The 19,786-nt window shown below is 47.9% G+C and overlaps 1 protein-coding gene across 2 annotated transcripts in view; it reads right to left on the bottom strand.

Moving 5' to 3' along the window:
- tg (thyroglobulin) overlaps positions 1-19,786 on the bottom strand; it is a 39,308-nt gene that overhangs the window by 15,604 nt on the left and 3,918 nt on the right. The window contains exons 9-38 of one of the 2 annotated variants that reach the window (XM_076990531.1): positions 18,388-19,431; positions 17,369-17,965; positions 16,975-17,208; positions 16,533-16,670; positions 16,154-16,231; positions 14,772-14,876; positions 14,561-14,662; positions 14,049-14,252; positions 13,752-13,958; positions 13,311-13,456; positions 12,406-12,568; positions 12,019-12,183; positions 11,337-11,486; positions 10,958-11,122; positions 10,605-10,727; positions 10,255-10,370; positions 9,340-9,448; positions 8,520-8,717; positions 8,243-8,413; positions 7,992-8,078; positions 7,811-7,888; positions 7,222-7,359; positions 6,937-7,110; positions 3,365-3,476; positions 2,958-3,037; positions 2,651-2,794; positions 1,693-1,758; positions 1,115-1,249; positions 322-486; positions 9-234 (exon numbers count right to left, since the gene is read on the bottom strand). In XM_076990531.1, the coding sequence (XP_076846646.1) occupies positions 9-234; positions 322-486; positions 1,115-1,249; positions 1,693-1,758; positions 2,651-2,794; positions 2,958-3,037; positions 3,365-3,476; positions 6,937-7,110; positions 7,222-7,359; positions 7,811-7,888; positions 7,992-8,078; positions 8,243-8,413; positions 8,520-8,717; positions 9,340-9,448; positions 10,255-10,370; positions 10,605-10,727; positions 10,958-11,122; positions 11,337-11,486; positions 12,019-12,183; positions 12,406-12,568; positions 13,311-13,456; positions 13,752-13,958; positions 14,049-14,252; positions 14,561-14,662; positions 14,772-14,876; positions 16,154-16,231; positions 16,533-16,670; positions 16,975-17,208; positions 17,369-17,965; positions 18,388-19,431 (5,620 nt within the window). The remainder of the gene's footprint in view (positions 1-8; positions 235-321; positions 487-1,114; positions 1,250-1,692; positions 1,759-2,650; positions 2,795-2,957; positions 3,038-3,364; positions 3,477-6,936; positions 7,111-7,221; positions 7,360-7,810; positions 7,889-7,991; positions 8,079-8,242; positions 8,414-8,519; positions 8,718-9,339; positions 9,449-10,254; positions 10,371-10,604; positions 10,728-10,957; positions 11,123-11,336; positions 11,487-12,018; positions 12,184-12,405; positions 12,569-13,310; positions 13,457-13,751; positions 13,959-14,048; positions 14,253-14,560; positions 14,663-14,771; positions 14,877-16,153; positions 16,232-16,532; positions 16,671-16,974; positions 17,209-17,368; positions 17,966-18,387; positions 19,432-19,786) is intronic. The other variant, XM_076990532.1, reaches the window with a different exon arrangement.

The following is a 19,786-nucleotide window of genomic DNA, read 5'->3' as shown; positions in this document are numbered from 1 at the left end:
GCACAGACCGAGCAAATGTGGCGTTCCAGGTGCCTGTCCAATCAGATGGCAGCGGGGGGCTGAAACGAAGCTGACCAATAGGAGGACGAGCATAAGGCACGCCCAGGAAGTACGTCACGCTCTTGCTCTCTGCACCAATAAGCTTCACCTCACTTTCACCACGGAGCGTCCCATGTCCAGGGATGGACACTGAAGTCAGCTCTGGCTTCAGAACTGTGAACATGACCTCAGTTGCTGGAACGGTCATTACGTAATTCGTGTTTTTTGGAGTGATATTACTGGTCTGTGTGTTCTGCTGTGGTTCTGAGGTCATGTTCTCACCTGTTTTGATGTACACGTATTGGGCCGGTTCTTTAGTGAGGAGGATACAGTGCTGGCCGTTGGGTGTGGGGAGGCAGGTGTGGGAGTCTGGGTACATCACACACCTTACCGCCGACTCACCTGTGGCCATCGACACTGCCAGACAGGAGTCACGCTGCTCACAGGCTGTGGACCAAGACACACACACACACACACACACACACACACACACACACACACACACACACACACACACACACACACACACACACACACACACACACACACATGGTACTTGAACAGCATATGAGTCACATGGTACATGAACAGCATGCACGCACACGCACACACACACACACACACACTTCTGCAATACCAATACAATACAACACCACAATACCAATACCAGCATCACTGCTCCGACACGGAATGAAAGCCTGGCATTCATCAACAGACATTAACAGTGACAATATCAAAACCATATCAGAACTTTCATTTTTACCTTTACTTAGTCTGATTGTGTGATTTGTGTGTGACTTGTGTATTTGTCTGTATTTTGTGTAATTTGTGTGTTAACGGGCCGCCCAATAGAGGATGGGTTCCCTTTTGAGTCTTGGTTCTCCCGAGGTTTCTTCCTAATCCCCACCATCATAGGGAGGTTTTCCTCGCCACTGTCGCCTTTGGCTTGCTCATTAGGGTTCTGGACCCATAGTATTGTTAACCTTGTAAATCCTGTAAAGCTGCTTTGTGACAACATGTGTTGTGAAAAGCGCTATACAAATAAACTTTGATTTGATTTGATAACTAATCTCACCAGCCAGGCACCAATCGCGAACACCGTCCAAGTCATTTGCGATGTCTCTGCTGATGTGGATGATGTCAAACGCAGAGATGGACGAGTCCACTAGGACAGATGAGGCATCCAGCAACGTCCAGTCCTTCATGTTAACTACGGAGAATTATTAACATAGGAAAAGTTGAGTCTGACAACATCAGTTTGCCACTCCATAAGAAACAACATACCATACGAGTCACATGGTACATGAACATGTGAATGAACCAGGAAGCAGTTGGAGAAACAAGACCCGTCTACTGTAAAATGTTGCTTCACTAGGCAGAGTCTAATTTACGGTAGCTGATCTCATCAGACAGACTCAGTGATGGTGATGGTGTCTGATGAAGACCTTATGTAGAGCCAGAGGTCTAGAGTGAGACCCTGTCTTCATTAATTCAGCTCAAGTTATGTAGATTAATGTCTGTCAGTGCTCTAAATGTAATTCACTGATAAACTCGTTTATCATTTTACAATATCATGAAGGATGAGAATTACATGCACACACTGTAAATCATATTTAAAAAGAGCAGATTCTGATTATAATACGAGTCTCTTACCAGCTCGTGCCGGAGAGCGAAGTCTGAATGGTGGGCAGAGAGCAGGACTGTCAGTCCACTGAGTCACTGCAGATGAAGGAACGCTGGGTCAGTTAACATCTCATAGGGTCAGTTACCATCTCATAGGGTCAGTTACCACCTCATAGGGTCAATTAACATCTCATAGGGTCAGTTACCATCTCATACGATCAGTTACCATCTCAAAGCTCTCGCCTTCCACCGCGAACTTTGACACATAAACTCTGTGCCAGGTCTCTGGCTCCCCCCTCCTCTCTGAATGGATCACGCCTCTCACTGCTTACTGTCTGTGTTATCAATGCTGTATGTGCTATGGGGATTTTTTGCATGCACACAGACTGTTGTCCTGTTCGTGAGAATAATCTGTGGTCATATTTTTTTGTCTCCTCCCAATGTTATCTCAATGTTATCTCAATGTTATCTCTATGTTTATCCCCCATTCTGCGTAATCGGCGGCGCACTAGTTGCAGCGGCCGCTCTTGGCTCTGGTGCTTTAACACTGGAGTTTGGAGAAACGCAGTCTCGTTCAGCTGTGCACTTGTGTAAAGTCTGAATGACAATAAAGTTGACTTTGACTTTGATAGGGTCAGATACCATCTCATACGGTCAGTTACCATCTCATACGGTCAGTTACCACCTCATACGGTCAGTTACCATCTCATAGGGTCAGTTACCATCTCATAGGGTCAGTTACCATCTCATACGGTCAGTTAGCATCTCATAGGGTCAGTTACCATCTCACAGGGTCAGTTACCATCTCATAGGGTCAGTTACCATCTCATAGGGTCAGATAGCATCTCATAGGCTCGACTGAATTCACAACATGCTGGCAGACAACAGTGTGCCATTGTGTGTAAATATACACTGAATGCATGCATTCGTTTGTACCCGACCACCACAGGCATGGCCGCCCCTCACACACTGAGACTGCAGAACACACCTGGTTTCTGGTACCAACCGAAGGGGTACGGCCCAGCCTGCACCGCAGACGCCGAACAGTCCTGAACTCTCCACTTTGTGTCAAAATCCTCCCCACATGTCTGGATACCCAGACTGTTCAGAGTAAGACACAACACGTCTGAGCCTGGACAGGAAGAGTGAGAGAGACATGTCCAGAGAGAGAGAGACAGTGAGACAGACGTTAATATAACTGCAGTCTTTCACTAGACAAAAGAGTTCATAATAACGTCATTGCTCAATGGTGTGGTGCAGTACACTACCACAGAGAAACCACAGTATGGCCGTACCAGGAGCTCCAGTGTCTTTTATGTACCCAATTCCCCTGCAGCAGGGATCCTCGTCACAGCGCCTCTCACAGGCAAAAAACCTGTACAACACATCGACAGGAAGGAGCTAAGAGAAAGTCCCGCCTCCAGTTCCCCAACCAATCACAACAGAGGACATGTGGTTGGGCTACGCCGTAGGTTTTGATTGCAAATTGAGATTATGGCAGATTCAAGGGTTAGGAGACATGGTTCAGAGGTCAAGGGTTAGCAGACATGGTTCAGAGGTGAAGCCTTCCGCTACTCACAAAAGGCACAATAAAAGCATGAGTGGGTGTACGGACGCCACGTTTCGTCCCGGGCGCTTTCTCCCAGCTGCTGTGAAACATTCCAGCAGGATGTAGGAGCAGAAACATTCATGCCTGACTTACCCCTCCGTAATGGGTCTGCTGGACACAGCCACCCTGCTGCGGACGGAGTAAGACACCATCTTGTTAAATGGCACACGGCTGTAGAAGCTCTTAACGCTACCGGTGAGGTCAACTGTGGAGAGACGAGGAGAGACGTCGTCTGGTCCTGCTTTGCATCTTCTAATAACCATTATATGTACAATATCTGATCATCTTTAGGTAATGATTTCATCAGAAGATGAAAGAACTTCTGTATTGTTTCAGTTTTAGGACATATAGTTGCCAGGTTTATTGATTACAGTAATTTCCTAAAAGAAATTTAAAAAAGGGATGTTTGTGGAAAACAGTCCAGCCAACTGGAGACTGTACAGTAGAGATATGATACCAGCAGCTTTGCCACAGGTTTGTGTAGCACTGTTAGAATCACTGAGATGCTGGTGCCCAGGGTTTTGTGCACTGTGCCAATCCTAGACAGGAAGCTATTTAAAGACACATGTTGCGATGAAGAGCGCAGCTCAGGCCACAGACAAGCTGGGATTCATCTTGGCGAGAACCCTGCAGAAGCCAGACGATTTCTAACTCTAGACAGACGAACTCTAGACAGCCTGCAAAAAAATAAAGAAATAAAAAATAAAAGAACAAAAGATGCTAACAAAAACAAAACAAAGTACACCAAATCACATTTGGCCCGTTTAATAACAAAATGACCTCACATAACCCTAACACACAATCGTAGGAGTCGCAGAACAAAGTGTTCGTTCTTTGCAATTAGTGAATAAAGCTTTCACTGACGCGGCTGTGGACGGTGATATTTGTGTTTCCCCACAGGAGGGAAGATCTCAGTAAAGTCCAGGAGGGAACGTCCTGTAAAGCAGAAAGCTTTGATGTTTGTGGAGGAGAAGGCAGAAACGCTGCCTCAGCCCCGAGAGGCCCCACCACACCTCAGCGGACAGACCACATGTTAGGAGTTTATGTTAGCTTCTTACTGCTGGGGAGATTTTAACAGGGCAATAAAATATATTACCGTTTGCCATGGAAAGGACAGAAAAGGCTGTTCTTACAGTCTTGGCATAAAGGTGTGATGTTCTTCTTAAGAATTTTACATCAGGGCCAGAGCAAAATGTTTCAACAATATATACACACACTTCAAACTCTGATAGTGAATATTATTTTAAAGAGAGGACACAGAAACACGTCCTGTGTTAACTGCTGTCTGGGGTTAATCAGAACAAGGTTCCTAATTAGCGTAAAGTTACCAGGACTGCACATCTGCACAGAAGACGAGACTTGAGGGCACAGCAGACAGAATGAGGGAGCTTCCCCAGCTATGGTAGCTGTAAATCAGGTGAACCCCAGCCTAGCGTGACACGCCTCCAGTGTGTGGAGTCCAGCAGCACCACACGTGTGCAGCAGCACCGCACTGCTGTGGCACCGCACGTGTGCAGTAGCGCCTCACGAGTGCGGTTGCGCCTCACGAGTGCGGTAGCGCCTCACGTGTGTGGTAGCGCCTCACGAGTGCGGTTGCGCCTCATGTGTGCGGTAGCGCCTCACGAGTGCGGTTGCGCCTCACGTGTGTGGTAGCGCCTCGCGTGTGCGGTAGCGCCTCACGTGTGCGGTAGCGCCTCACGAGTGTGGTAGCGCCTCACGTGTGTGGTAGCGCCTCACGAGTGCGGTTGCGCCTCACGTATGTGGTAGCGCCTCGCGTGTGCGGTAGCGCCTCACGTGTGCAGTAGCGCCTCACGAGTGTGGTAGCGCCTCACGTGTGTGGTAGCTCCTCGCGTGTGCGGTAGCGCCTCGCTAGTACGGTTGCGCCTCACGAGTGTGGTAGCACCTCACGAGTGTGGTAGCGCCTCACGTGTGTGGTAGCGCCTCACGTGTGTGGTAGCGCCTCACGAGTACGGTTGCGCCTCACGTGTGCGGTAGCGCCTGGCTCCTGCTCGGCTGCCCACTCTACCTACACATCCTTACCGAACACTCGCAGGAATAAACACGAACCACGCCATCAGAAAGGCCCAAAGGGAAAACCATCATTGATACCAGCAAAGTTAGTGTAATTAGTTGAGAGTTTAAGATCTTGCAATTGACGCTGTCTGGTGTTATCCTGACATTTTTTTCTAAATGTGAATTGACGCTTCCTTATTCTGGGACAAAGGTGGGGAGGGAAACATGATTTGTTTATTGATGGAAATCAATACATGATAAACACGTTCCATACAGACACTACAGACACACCAGAAGCACACAAGACCAGACACCACATGTGAGAAACCAAGGTGTGCCTGACAATAACGTCCCCTGAATCAAGAACTTATGCCTGGGGCATTCTTGTCTTTATTGGATAAAGATGAAACTGTCTATATTTCTAAAATACTTGTCATATTCCAGATGTCTAGGCATTGATTAAACTTGACTAAAATCTGTTGGTGGAAAACATTTCAGTAGTGTTTTCAAAAGTTCTAGACAGAGACAGATGGTAAAATGAAGTCCACTACGGCTCTGGTCCAACCCAAACACTACATCATATGCTGATGAATCACGTCTGACTGAAACTGTTGCCCTGACTTATAATCCAAAAGGCATCCAAATTCATGTTGAGTTTCAACATCTAGGAAAACTACAAGAATTTTCTGTGGCTCTGAAACATGAATATGACATCACAGTTTACATGCCCCTTCCTTATCTCACATACATCACAAGAACAAACAGAAACGGTTTAATCAGAGCAAATATGCCACATGTTAATGAGAGATATTAGACACGTTCCTTATTGTACTTTTTAAAAATATTTACTTTCACATATGTAACATTTAAACAAGGCACTGTCACATAATGTGACTTCACAAGTATTAACTTGGCTTTACTGGATTTGCCAACACACACACACACACACACACACACACACACACACACACACACAAACACACACACAAACACACACACACACTGTTTAAACCACAGCACCCAAGACACACTCATTTTCACCACACACAGTCATCAGCATCACACGTCTGTGCAGGGCACACATAAACAAGCTTACATCATCCAATCAGATATCCGAGCTAGCCACATCCTCTTCCCTCTCTCACTGCTGAGACCTGCAGCAATACAGACCCAGCTGTATAAACCCTGAAGTCCTCTCAACTCTGGGATACTTGCTAAGATCAACAAGCACCAAAGGAAGTTAATGAAAACACAGGAGGGAGAAGACGGCACCTCCAGTGTACGGGAGAAGGAACGAAAGAGTGAGCTGTTGGTTTCATAATTAAAGTGCCATCATGTCATTGTGCTGGTGTTCCATAGTGTAAGCTGTTCACCAGACTGGGCATATGGTGCTTGTAGAATATGATCCCTGCAGTATGCTTCATGCTCACAGCACAAGCCCAGATATTTCACCCAGGATGCAACATTCCTGACGAATGTTTTAATGAAGAATCTGTGGATTTGTTCAAACTAATAAACTAATGCAGATGTTCTGGGGAAGGATTCGTTAATTTGCCCTGTTTAATTAATCAACGGTTACTTTGGAAACGGTAGTCCTGGAGACAGACTGCAGCGCTGTAGTTTTGTGGAGCAGGTAGGCGTGCTGTACTTACGCCTCTTCTGGTGGGCGGAGTGTAGCTCTTGGGGCAGGGCCAGAGTGCAGGCCCGCCCCTCAGGCTCGTCGTAAGACCCACACACACGTGTGTCCGGGTACAGCATGCACACGAAATACAGAGGGCCTTCATCCTGGAGGTCAGCCACGTGGCACAGGTCTTCCTCCTTACAGCCTGAAACACACACACACACACACACACTCGTAACAGACTCAGTTAGGGGAAAATACAACATCACAGTCCTTACAAGAGCTCTTTGTTCTTTTAACAGGGATTCTGTCTTACGTAGGAGACACCAGATCTGGGCCTCTCTTGAAGTGAACTGGTGTTTAAAGAGCCAGTACTGCTGGTTGGACGTGTCCCTCACTGAGTCCGTCCTCACACTGCTGCTGTCCAGGACATCGAAGGACATCTTCACAGAGTCTGGAAGCCCAGGACAAAGACACGCTAGACAGAGACTACAACATAACTCAGATCCTCAGTATTTTCTTTCCTTCTTGCAGACCTGCTGAGGTAATGTGTAGTATAATAGGACATATACTTTATAATATATTAAGACAACATCCATTATACACTGGCTTGACTGGGTGGCAATTCAGGAATGTTGATATCAGCTCATTTCAAAAGTGTGGCAAATGGTAAGAGGATGAGAAAGAGTGATAGAGAAAGAGTGAGTTTGAGAAAGTGTCGTACCACAGAGAGTGAGTTTGAGAAAGTGTTGTACCACAGAGAGTGACTTTGAGAAAGTCTTGAGCCTGAGAAAGTGAGTTTGGGGAAATGTCAAACCATAGAGAATGATTTTGGAACAGTGTTGAAGCGTACACAGTGAACCTGGAGTCAAACCAGACAGAGTGAACCTGGAAAAGTGTCTTACCAGAGAGTGAGGGCATGTCCAGAAGACCTGCTGATTCACACACTCCCTCAGCCTTTGGTCGAGAGCTCATATCTGAGTCTGTGGAGGATATCATGATTGTTTTACTATTAATGAAACTAGTACTATTAATGATTACAGCACTGCCTGTGTGCTGGGTGTGGTGTCGCTGGGTGTGGTGCACCTGTCCACAGGTAGACCCGCTGGAATCCAATGATAGACGCTTGGTAATCGTTTGTATTTTTGCTTGATGTAGGTAAAGCTGCGTCGGCTGGAAGAGTGGCAAACATGCAAAGATCAGTCGTTCACACAAGGTAAGCTGTGGGTACGTGCTGGACACACCCAAAGAACGAAAACTACACAGACTTCCTACTAATGAGCACAGACGTGTTCTATGGGCGTCCATAGAAATCAATTATGTTTGTGCTGCCTTACTGATGGTAAACGTCTGTCCACCGAATTCAAAGGTGAAGCGTTTCTGCTGTTCGTCGTATGAGAGTCCAGCTCCACAGGTGCGGCTGGATCGTCCGAGTCCAGACACGTCCCAGTCCTCCTCACTACACTGCAGCACCGCAGGGAAGCTCAGCAGACCACACATCACAAAACCTGCCACCCCGCACAGGGAGAAACCAGCAAACCAATCAGTGCCCAACACACAGAACACGCACGCAAGTATTTGAACACTGAACACTGAAGAGCAAACGGGACTGACCCCCGTCGAGGACGTTCTGGTTGAGGATGAAGCCATCACAGCAGGTGTCCTGGGTGCAAGTGTCGGTGCAGAAGCGGTGGGCGTCGGCCAGGGAAGCCTCTGCTGATTGGATCACAAGAGTGCGGTAGACGCCAGAGCTTGCTTTGTGAAACCTCAGCCTGTCAAAGTTCTTCTCGCCCGCTGTGTTGAACTCATGACCTTTAGAGGGGACAGTGATGGATGAGGAAAAGAATTTTAACATTTCTGAGGTTCTTCTGATTTTGATCAAGACATAAATTGTCACACATGTTTGAGGACAGCAAAACTGAAAGTTTTTTGGCTATTTTTGTCACGGTACGGCGGACCAATGACCGCTGGTTATTATATCCTTATTTCGGATCATGTCACGGGTTTTTTGGTTTGCGCACTTTCTCCATTAAACCATCCATTTTACCTGAGACTTGGCGTGATTGCTTCCTTTTTGTTTCGCTCACCCTGCCCGTCACAATTTTAGGCAAGATGTCCAAGCAATTGCAAATAAGATGAAGTGGATTACGCATGATCTATTAATAATACTTGCAAATCTATCGATCAAATCATACCACCAATAACATTAGAACCTAGAGGTGAAAGAGCTCATTTAACTTTTAATTTGATTTCCAAATTCACCTGAGTAAATAGTTATGGAAAAGCAACATTACAAACTTTCAGCTACTTGCATTCACAGTGGGTGTGATTCTCTTCACAGATGTAATACGTTGCCATTCACCATTAATGTATTACACTTTAAGCAAATATTAATATGACATTAGCACAGAGGCACCCACAGCCTTTATCTTACCTTTCTTTCTGAGAACGGTCAGATTGGCTTTTGCTCCAACTTTCACTCGCAGCAAACAGCTCAGAGTCTGGAAGGTGTCAGCATCTTCATTCCCCAAAAACCCTTTGCTCTGCAATGTCCAACATCATTTTTTTATTACAGGTCCATTTCCTGTGGGATGGCCGGGCTTTGACCTCCCTCATCACAGTTTCACCATTTCAGAAGAATGTTCAGTTAAACAATGAGCATTTTTAGGAATGTTTACTGGTTGCTGAGAAAAAATGTAAACATTTAACAGCAAATACAGGCATTTTGTTCATAATCATGATACTACACATCTGCTGGGGGACATTTATTCCAGGGCATATTCAACTATGTGTGGCCAATAAAACAACCTGTCAGAATGGGCTTGTGAGAGGAAGCATCTGATGCAACACTGAGAAATGCATCAGCAGAAGTGAGAGTAGTTAGGGGAGTGAGAGCAGTGAGGGAGTGAGAGGAGTGAGAGTAGTTAGGGGAGTGAGAGTAGTGAGGGAGTGAGAGGAGTGAGAGTAGTTAGGGGAGTGAGAGCAGTGAGGGAGTGAGAGGAGTGAGAGTAGTTAGGGGAGTGAGAGCAGTGAGGGAGTGAGAGGAGTGAGAGGAGTGAAGGGAGTGAGTAGTAAGGAGAGTGAGAGGAGTGAGAGGAGTGAGGAGAGTGAAGGGAGAGAAGGGAGTAAGAGGAGTGAGTAGTAAGGAGAGTGAGTAGTAAGGAGAGTGAGGGGAGTGAAGGGAGTGAGAGGAGTGAGTAGTAAGGAAAGTGAGGATTGAGAGGAGTGAGGGGAGTAAGAGGAGTGAGTAGTAAGGAGAGCGAGGATTGAGAGGAGTGAGGGGAGTGAGATGAGTGAGTAGTAAGGAGAGTGAGAGGAGTGAGGGGAGTGAGAGGAGCGAGAGTATTACGTGCTGCGTGGCTCTACACTGGACGTTGGCCGCTGTGGTGCTGTAGAGGTCACAGACGGTTTGGTCTCCCTGACGGAAAGACGCCACGTGATGACACCACGTGTCCCTGCTGCAGGCTGGAGGACACCAGGACACACGTGAACGTGTTGACACACGAGATTTAGACATGCACACACACACATGTAGACACACTCAACAAACACACACCAAACACACACCAAACACACACTTTCCAAACATTCACCAAACACACACTCACCAAACACACACTTTCCAAACATTCACCAAACACACACTCACAAAACAAACACCAAACACACTCACCAAGCACACACCAAGCACACACTCACCAAGCACACACTCTCTGAGCTGGAGCTCCAGTGGGAGTGGTGAAGACCAGGAGTGCAACACCACAGCGTCCGCAGAGTCCATCAGCAACGAGGAGGACGCAAGGACCTCAAACCTCTCCAGCACTGCTCATATGGACACACACACACACACACACACAAACACACGCACACACACACACACACACACGCACGCACGCACGCACGCACGCACACACACACGCATTCACACACACACACACGCACGCACGCACGCACACAGCCATACATACCCACAAACCATATTTTGTCTATATAATGTTTCTTTCTAAGCACTACAGCTCAGTGTATTCATTGATCTATCTTGCATGTCTCACTTTGGCACTCCTCTGCAGTGATTGGCTCGTCTGCAGATGTCCATGAAAGCTCCTCCCCCTGCAGAGTGACACACAGCCATCTGCCAGACAGGAAGTGCTTCTGGGCCAATAGGAAATCTCCTTCCTCAGAACAGCTCAGCCTGCTGCGCTGACACTCTGAAACACCTGAGAGCATTAATGGACGTCAGCACCAGAGGAACACAGGAACCACACTCCCAAACGTCAAAGCTGACGTTTTAATAACAAATATTCATATTGATTGGATGTTTTAGCATTAATGAAGTAATTCACAACAAGCTGTCCTCACAGATAGAGGGGGATATTCTGCTTGATAAGGCGAGTGTGAAGCGTAAGGCCACGGGGTCTGAGGGCCACTCACAGTGGGAGGGGCTGGAGGCTCCCGGGGCAGCGGTGGAGGTACCTGGGGGGCAGGAGGAGCACCAGTCCTGCCCTGCCTCAGCCTGGTAGGAACCTAGTGGACACACCTCACACCTACCTCCGCTAGAGAAAGACCCGGCTGGACATATCACTACAGAGAGGGGGGGGGAGGGGGGGGGGGAGAGAGAGTGAGGGGGAGAGGGGGGGAGAGGGAGAGAGAGAGAGAGAGTGAGGGGGAGAGGGGGGGAGAGGGAGAGAGAGAGTGAGAGAGGGGGAGAGAGAGAGAGGGAGAGAGAGAGGGGGGAGAGAAAGAGAGGGGGGGAGAGAGGGAGAGAGAGAGAGAGAGGGAGAGAGAAGGGGGGAGAGAGAGAGAGAGAGAGAGAGAGAGAGAGAGGGAGAGAGTGAGAGAAAGAGAGGGAGAGAGGGAGATGTGTGAAGTTCAAAAAACATTCACACCCACAAAAAGAAAAACACATTTCTAATTTCCCTCCACCTTTCCCTGTTTGGCTGAATTCTGTCTAAACCAGCAGACTAAACTATAATCTGTCTAAAAATGCCCTCCAGAACATTCACGCAAATACACATAAAAAACAAACTGGCCACAATGAGCCAAATGAAACGTTTCCCCTTGGTTCCCCGAGGCAGGCCTGTGATTAGGAGCGTGTGTGGTGGAGACAGCCTACCACACCCAGAGGAGTCTGGGAGGTGCCGGAAGCCCGTGGAGCAGCCGAAGGAGGTGGGTGAGGAGACGGCCGCGGACCGCCTGGAGACCCACACTGACTGGTAGGTCTCGCTCTGGACGATCTTCATCACTCCATCCAGCATCTTCTCACCACTGAGCACAGAGTCTGAACACACAGGCCAGATTACCAGCCCAGCCCTCGGCAGCCTCAGTAGGACTCATCTCAGTGCCTTAAAGTTCACAACTATTAACAATCATCTAATATTTTTTAGCCATGCATGGGACAGAATTTTTTTTCAGTATCTGGCCAAATCTGTGATATAGAAAATAAAACTGTCATGGCTACGTAGTGAAACGGCAGTGTGCACACAGACGTTGCTGCTGTTACCGATGTCATGGAGATCCGGCAGGGCGTTGATTGGCAGATCGCTGAGGCGGGCTTTAAACGTGATGTGGGCCGTGAGGTGGTGCTCACTCTCACACTCCAGAGAGACAGAGGACTCATCACACAGCAACAGACTCATCACAGAGCTGTGTGGACCCGGAGACAGCTAAACCACAAACACACCCATAAACACACCCATAAACACACACACAAACACACACACAAACACACACACAAACACACCCACAAACACACCCATAAACACACCCACAAACACAGCAGCACATGTCCTACATGTTCACAGGAAACTGTGAGGGAAGAAGTGTAGTACAGGGGAGTATAGAGAAGGATAGTGTGGTGAGTGTGGTGTGGTGTAGAGAGTATCAGTATCAGTATAGTGAGTATAGGGGAGGGGAGTATAGTGAGTGTAGGGGAGGGGAGTATAGTGAGTGTAGGGGAGGGCAGTATAGTGAGTATAGGGGAGGGCAGTATAGTGAGTATAGGGGAGGGCGGTACAGTGAGTATAGGGGAGGGCAGTATAGTGAGTATAGGGGAGGGCGGTACAGTGAGTATAGGGGAGGGCGGTACAGTGAGTATAGGGGAGGGCAGTACAATGGGTATAGGGGAGGGGAGTATAGTGAATATAGGGGAGGGGAGTATAGTGAGTGCAGGGGAGGGGAGTATAGCAAGTACAGGGGAGGGGAGTATAGTGAATAGGGGGGAGGGGAGTATAGTGAGTATTAGTGAGTATAGGGGAGGGGAGTATAGTGAGTATAGGGGGGGAGTATAGTGAGTGTAGGGGAGGGGAGAATAGTAAGTGTAGGGGAAGGGAGTATAGTGAGTGAAGGGGAGGGGAGTATAGTGAGTATAGGGGAGGGGAGTATAGTTAGTATAGGGGAGGGGAGTACCTGTAGGTTACACACTCCTGCTGCTCTCATGTCATGTAGGAGTGAGATCTGCAGTGCAGACGTCTGATCCTGGCAGCCCTGCTGTCTTTCCACAAGGGACAACTGCAATATTACAGACGCCTGCGCAGTCTGTAGAGGATAAACCCCTGAAATACACACACACACACACACACACACACACACACACACACACACGTATGCGCACACATGCACACACACACGCACGCACACACACACGGACACACACGCACATGCACACACACACACAGTTACACAATCACCAATAGCACACGCCATTGCTTCCTAAAAGTACTCAAGGCACAAAGATGTTCACATATATTTCTAGGACATTTCTGAGCATCAGCGTGTGTGTGTGTGTGTGTGTGTGTGTGTGTGTGTGTGTGTGTGTGTGTGTGTGTGTGTGTGTGTGTGTGTTTTTACTTTGGCAGGCATGAGGAAGAGGAGCATCGCTCAGCCACATCTTCCTCACAGGATCACACATGAAGATCTCCACAGGAAGGGCGCTGGCATAACCCTGATGACAGAACACCTCACAGCCTTGTCTCTGTTCACCAGTGACACGTACTTTGCTGCAGAGAACGGCACCATGGGGAATGTAGTCCTCAAAGGGGAGTGGACACTGAGGAGCTGAGCACAAATAACACAGAGATTTCCATACACAACCCGTTCTTAATGAGGAGCGAGAGAGTCAGAAGGTGAGTGTTGTGATTGGCCTACTGTCACAGGACGGTGTTGACCCTGAGCCCCGGGGGAGGCGTGTGGACACAAGCTCCTGGCCATTCTCAGAAACACACCAACAGTGAAGCTCATCACACTGCAGAGGAGAGAACCGCTGTCCAGACTCCACACACTGGGGATCAAAGCCCACGCCGGCTTCACGCTCAGCTGCCTGCTTCTTCTGAAGAGCACACCAGCCAGGGCCTACAGACCACAACACAGCACTGACACAGCACTGACACAACCCTCTGACACAGCAGTGAGCAGCATAACACACAGCCTCACTGCACTTAAGCTTGCGAAAGAAATCCTCAAATTTCTGTCCTCTGTCAACATGGATTTTGTTAGAATAATTTTCAATGGGTGTTTTAAAAGACAAAAACTATTAAATTTCATTTAACAGGAATATTTAAGAGGAACTTTTCACACTTGAAAACACACCGTACTCATACATGTTTCTGTACAATCACATTTGTTCTACTACTGAGTGGATGAAGAACTGAACCGTTTACATTCGAGGTGTCCTGTGAGGTTAAGTTTGGCCAACTGAATGATCTGTCCTGTAACAGGACTAACACACACTCCTCCATGCCTCTGCAGGACAGAAAACTCGCCTTCCTGCACACACACACACACACACACGTAAATACGTAGGCACATACAATGTTGACATTTGAAGTATAGGTTTATAATAGAAAACATCCATCCAGGTAAAAATCAAACTTGCCTCATCACAAGATGGGCTATAGGAGAATTGCATGTTGGAGAGTGACTTGTTCCAGCCAGAAATAATGGATTGGGTTTGTGATCTCTGGCATGGGGTTTGGCCTGAGAAACAGCAACAAATTATGATTAATAATCCGTTGTCATTACAGGTTTATAACACAGCATTACATGTACAAACATGAGCGCATAGCCAATTCAAACAAAAGTCATTTGAACATAATTACAAAGGAATAAAAAAAATGTTTTACTGCATCAAGAACAACAAGAGGGTCACTAGCACGTCTGCATGGAGCACGTGAGACTCCAGAGACACTGGTCCCCAAAACACACACAAGTCCATGTCAGACTCTAGTGACACTGGTCCCCAAAACACACACAAGTCCATGTCAGACTCCAGAGACACTGGTCCCCAAAACACACACAAGTCCATGTCAGACTCTAGTGACACTGGTCCCCAAAACACACACAAGTCCACGTGAGACTCCAGAGACACTGGTCCCCAAAACACACACAAGTCCATGTCAGACTCTAGTGACACTGGTCCCCAAAACACACACAAGTCCACGTGAGACTCCAGTGACACTGGTCCCCAAAACACACACAAGTCCATGTCAGACTCTAGTGACACTGGTCCCCAAAACACACACAAGTCCATGTCAGACTCTAGTGACACTGGTCCCCAAAACACACACAAGTCCATGTCAGACTCCAGAGACACTGGTCCCCAAAACACACACAAGTCCATGTCAGACTCTAGTGACACTGGTCCCCAAAACACACACAAGTCCACGTGAGACTCCAGAGACACTGGTCCCCAAAACACACACAAGTCCATGTCAGACTCTAGTGACACTGGTCCCCAAAACACACACAAGTCCATGTCAGACTCTAGTGACACTGGTCCCCAAAACACACACAAGTCCATGTCAGACTCTAGTAACACTGGTCCCCAAAACACACACAAGTCCATGTCAGACTCTAGTGACACTGGTCCCCAAAACACACACAAGTCCATGTCAGACTCTAGTGACACTGGTCCCCAAAACACACACAAGTCCATGTCAGACTCTAGTGACACTGGTCCCCAAAACACACACAAGTCCATGTCAGACTCCAGAGACACTGGTCCCCAAAACACACACAAGTCCATGTCAGACTCTAGTGACACTGGTCCCCAAAACACACACAAGTCCATGTCAGACTCTTGTGACACTTGTGTCGGTCACAACACATGTTTAAACCATTCGACAACACACTGCAACCTGGAAGTGGGTCTTACAGGAAACAGAGGAATAGTGACTTGGTCTATAAACTATTGTAACTCAGCAGCTCGAAAACACAGCAGTAGAAATGGATAGATCAGACTGAGATGTGTTTACACAGTGTGGGCTGAGCCGTTCGAGCAGAGAGGGACCGAGCCACGTATCCTCCGTCTTCGTCCACACACCAGCAGTGTCCTGCAGGGGAGAGACACAAGGTCTCAGAGTAAACACTCATGTCCTCGTCTGACACGAGGTTTCTAGGGACGTATAACGTGCACTTCAAGCACCATCTTGCTGGATTCAGCCTTTCGTTTGGCAGAGGTGGAGAAATGTCATTGCTTCCTGGGTTATAATCCAGTATTTTCCACAGTGGCCTCCAGTTAGGAACATGAAAGCCAGAACCCAAAAAGGACTCATACTTCATAAATGACAGCAGAATGGTGAGCGCAGATAAGTGTGTTAGCAGAGCTGCTAGAGACGGCAGGCGTCCACTCACCTGTGCTGGGATGACACTGACTGGCCAACCACTGGCCGTGTGCGTCACACTGTGGGCGGTAGGGCTGGTAGCCCAACACCAGACTGGCTCTGTCTGCTTCACGCGCCATTAGGCGGCTCTGCCAATAGAACTGAAGGGCTGGAGGAAAGAATACGGCATTCAGTTGCCTTACTTAATGTCATTATTTCACTCTTGATAGCGATCACCATCACATGTCCTGTTGGTACCAGGCTAACAAACAGCTAGTTCAAGAAAAGTCATGACATCAACTAACGACAATCACAACAGTGTTGACACACGATGTCTTGATATCTTGGCGATACCCGGTAAAACTACATTACTAACTATAATTCGTAATGCGGCCACACAGATATGGTGGTGTGCTGGGTGATGTAGGAAGGTGATGGAGGAAGGTGGAGGTGTGAGCCTGCGGAGGGCGTACTAGAGTGTGCAGCCAGGCGCAGGCTGGAGGTCCCGCCGCCCTGCAGCAGCTGAGCCAGAGGGAGTTCGGGACCGCTGTCCCGCTGCAGCTCGGCAGGCCGGAGCCCGGCGCTCCCGGCCAGGAGGAAGCTATAACCCGCAGGCACGTGGGAGCCGTTGGAGAGCGAGATCAGCGTCTCTGCCTCCGCCAGGAACGTATCGACCTGACCACGCACCAGAGAACATGGCCCCTGACCTAAGGAACAGACACAACAACGGGAAAATGTGACTGGCTTCAGGAAGTGGCTGGTTGTGACATGCGGCGCTCATGACAATGATAATGTGAGCGCTGGTGGTTCACCGCAGGGAAAAAGACACAAATACAACAGGACAGAAAACAAACCGGTTTCGCTCACATTTTGGGACCTGGTTGACTGCTGCTTTGGAGTCAGACACCATATTCCCTTTCTGGTCGACACACCAGCACCGGCGCCGGTTAAAGTGACCCAAAGGAGCGCTGAAGTCTGAGAGCGGACCTGGGTACTGCGTGCAGTCCCCTCTCAACAGACTCCACAGGGAGAGGGGGTTCAGGAAAACAGATGGCCCGGATATGACTTCAGTATTCCCATCTAGGATTTCAGATGAAACTTCTGAAAATGTTTCAAACTTAGCCAGAGCAGGGAATACTTTCTGGTGTCTGGCCTGGAATACGGCAGACAGGAAGCCACGGAAAGACGCCATGGCTCTGGGATCTTTTGCATATTCTCGCAGAATTCCAAGGAGTTCCAAAACAGACAACTGTTTCTCCTCAGCGTTGCTCTGACTCCATGCGTCATAAAACTCAAAGGCTGTTTCAGGAGGACCGTCACACTGGACGTGGTGCCAGCCACCGTCCTGCGTGCAGCGGGGGACGAAGACGTCAGAGAGCTGCGACAGGGGAGACGGAGACGCCAGAACAGAGTGAACCGTGTTCAGGAAATACTGGGATGCAGTAATCTGGCAGTCAGTTGGGCCTGGAAAGGAATCAACCACATAATAAGCTATTATTAATGCCAATAGCTTTAGTTTAGTACATTATATATATAATGTAAACCTGACATCCATATAACTTAGAACAGTTATATATTTAAGCAGATGTTGTACCTAGCTAATACCTTCAGTTTCCCCACTTAGGAAAAGTAAGAGTAGTGTTTAATCTCCATAAGTAATAATTATATCCTTTTACATCAAAGCCCTGTGAAGAGAAAATAGCTGCCTGTCTGTCTCAGAATACGGTAATACCATCCTTCTGTGAACACTACGTCTAGGAGAGGCCAGTTCAAGACGCCATTCTGTAAGTTACTTTGAATATACTGTCTAGATGTTCAAGATGCTCTATGGTTACACCAGCCTTCCAAGTGAATGTTGATGGCTGTCATTCAGAGTGAGTACTCACACTGTAGAGAACCTCCAGAGAGCAGTGTGTTGTATCTGGCTCCAGAGTGGCTTACACAGAAGCAGGTCTTCCCAAGGCACTGCAATGGCACGTATTCTCCATCGTCCTCACATTTCGGGATGAAGACCTCCGAGCCTGCTGACCTGCTCGCTTTGACTGCTATGGCCATCATGCGCTCCTTCTCACACTGAGACGGGCATCTTGGTCTAGACCCAGAGGAGCGAGAACCCATAACCTCCAGCCCTTCGGAGTCAACACACCAGCATTCAAGACCTTGGCACTGGACATCTTGGTATCGTCCGTCTTCAGTGCACTGGGGCACGTAGAGCGGGGAAACAGCTGAATCGCAAGCCTGCAACGTCTGCAGCACTGTCTGGAGAAGCACTCCCAGCTGGGTGTGATCTGCTGTCTTCAGCAAGGTGATAGCAACCCTTAGCAAGGTAAAGAATTGTTTATTTTCCAAGATTGCGCCAATATCCTTGATTAAGTCTCTGTTGCGTTTAAGGTTCACAGTGCGGCCATACACATCTGAGATCTCCTGGTCCAGATTCAGTCCAACAGAATCATTTGAAAAGATCTTGGCCAGCTCTTTAAAGTCCACGCTGACCTGGGATCTGCCAACCTGGCTGAACATTTGACTGAAATTTAATGTGCCTCTAGTACCAACAGTACCAGAGAAGTTAAAATTGCCTGCATTCTTCAAGAACTTGCCTCCAAAGAGGTTCTCCTGGAGTCTCTTTGGGTTCACGGTGAGGGAGAGGGCTTTGAGAGCAAGAGCTCCAGTTGGGAACAGTCCCTGAATAAGTTCTGCCACAACTCCACCAACGTCTGGATGGTCCACGTCTGACAACGATCTGGTGAGGCCAGACTTGGCCAAGAGCTCTTGGAATTCTGGGCTGCATAAAGCAAGAGGAAAGACGTCCTTCTGTGTGCTGGCCTGAGATGTTGAGAAGACATCGTTCTGGCTGAAGTGTCCAGCTGGACCATAAAAAAGCTTCGAGAGAGCTTGCCTCCTCTTCGACTGGCAATCTCCTACTCCAGCTCCTAAACAAACAAGCATCCAAACATCTTAGTTTAGACGTGTAGCACTCCATGACAAATGTGTTGGAAGACCAACACTTTAGCTGGCCAAAATATTACATGACTCTTTAATGACATCACTATACATGGGATTATATAATTATTTAATAATCTGAGCATTGTTTGGATGATTAATGGTATTTTGCATCAGTTGTATTTTTGTTTGGTTTTGTTAACAAAGCAAACGTGTTATTGCTGGTTGACGTTTGTTTGCTACCATGATAAACTGCTCCACTGCAGTGTTGAGCAATTAATTTATATCATCCACCACTACTACAATGTCAACGTTTGACGTTAGGGACGTCTTCCAATAAACACC

The sequence above is a fragment of the Brachyhypopomus gauderio genome, unplaced genomic scaffold, assembly GCF_052324685.1.
Source record: "Brachyhypopomus gauderio isolate BG-103 unplaced genomic scaffold, BGAUD_0.2 sc76, whole genome shotgun sequence".
NCBI lineage: Eukaryota > Metazoa > Chordata > Actinopteri > Gymnotiformes > Hypopomidae > Brachyhypopomus > Brachyhypopomus gauderio.
This window is presented reverse-complemented; position numbering and strand designations above follow the sequence as displayed.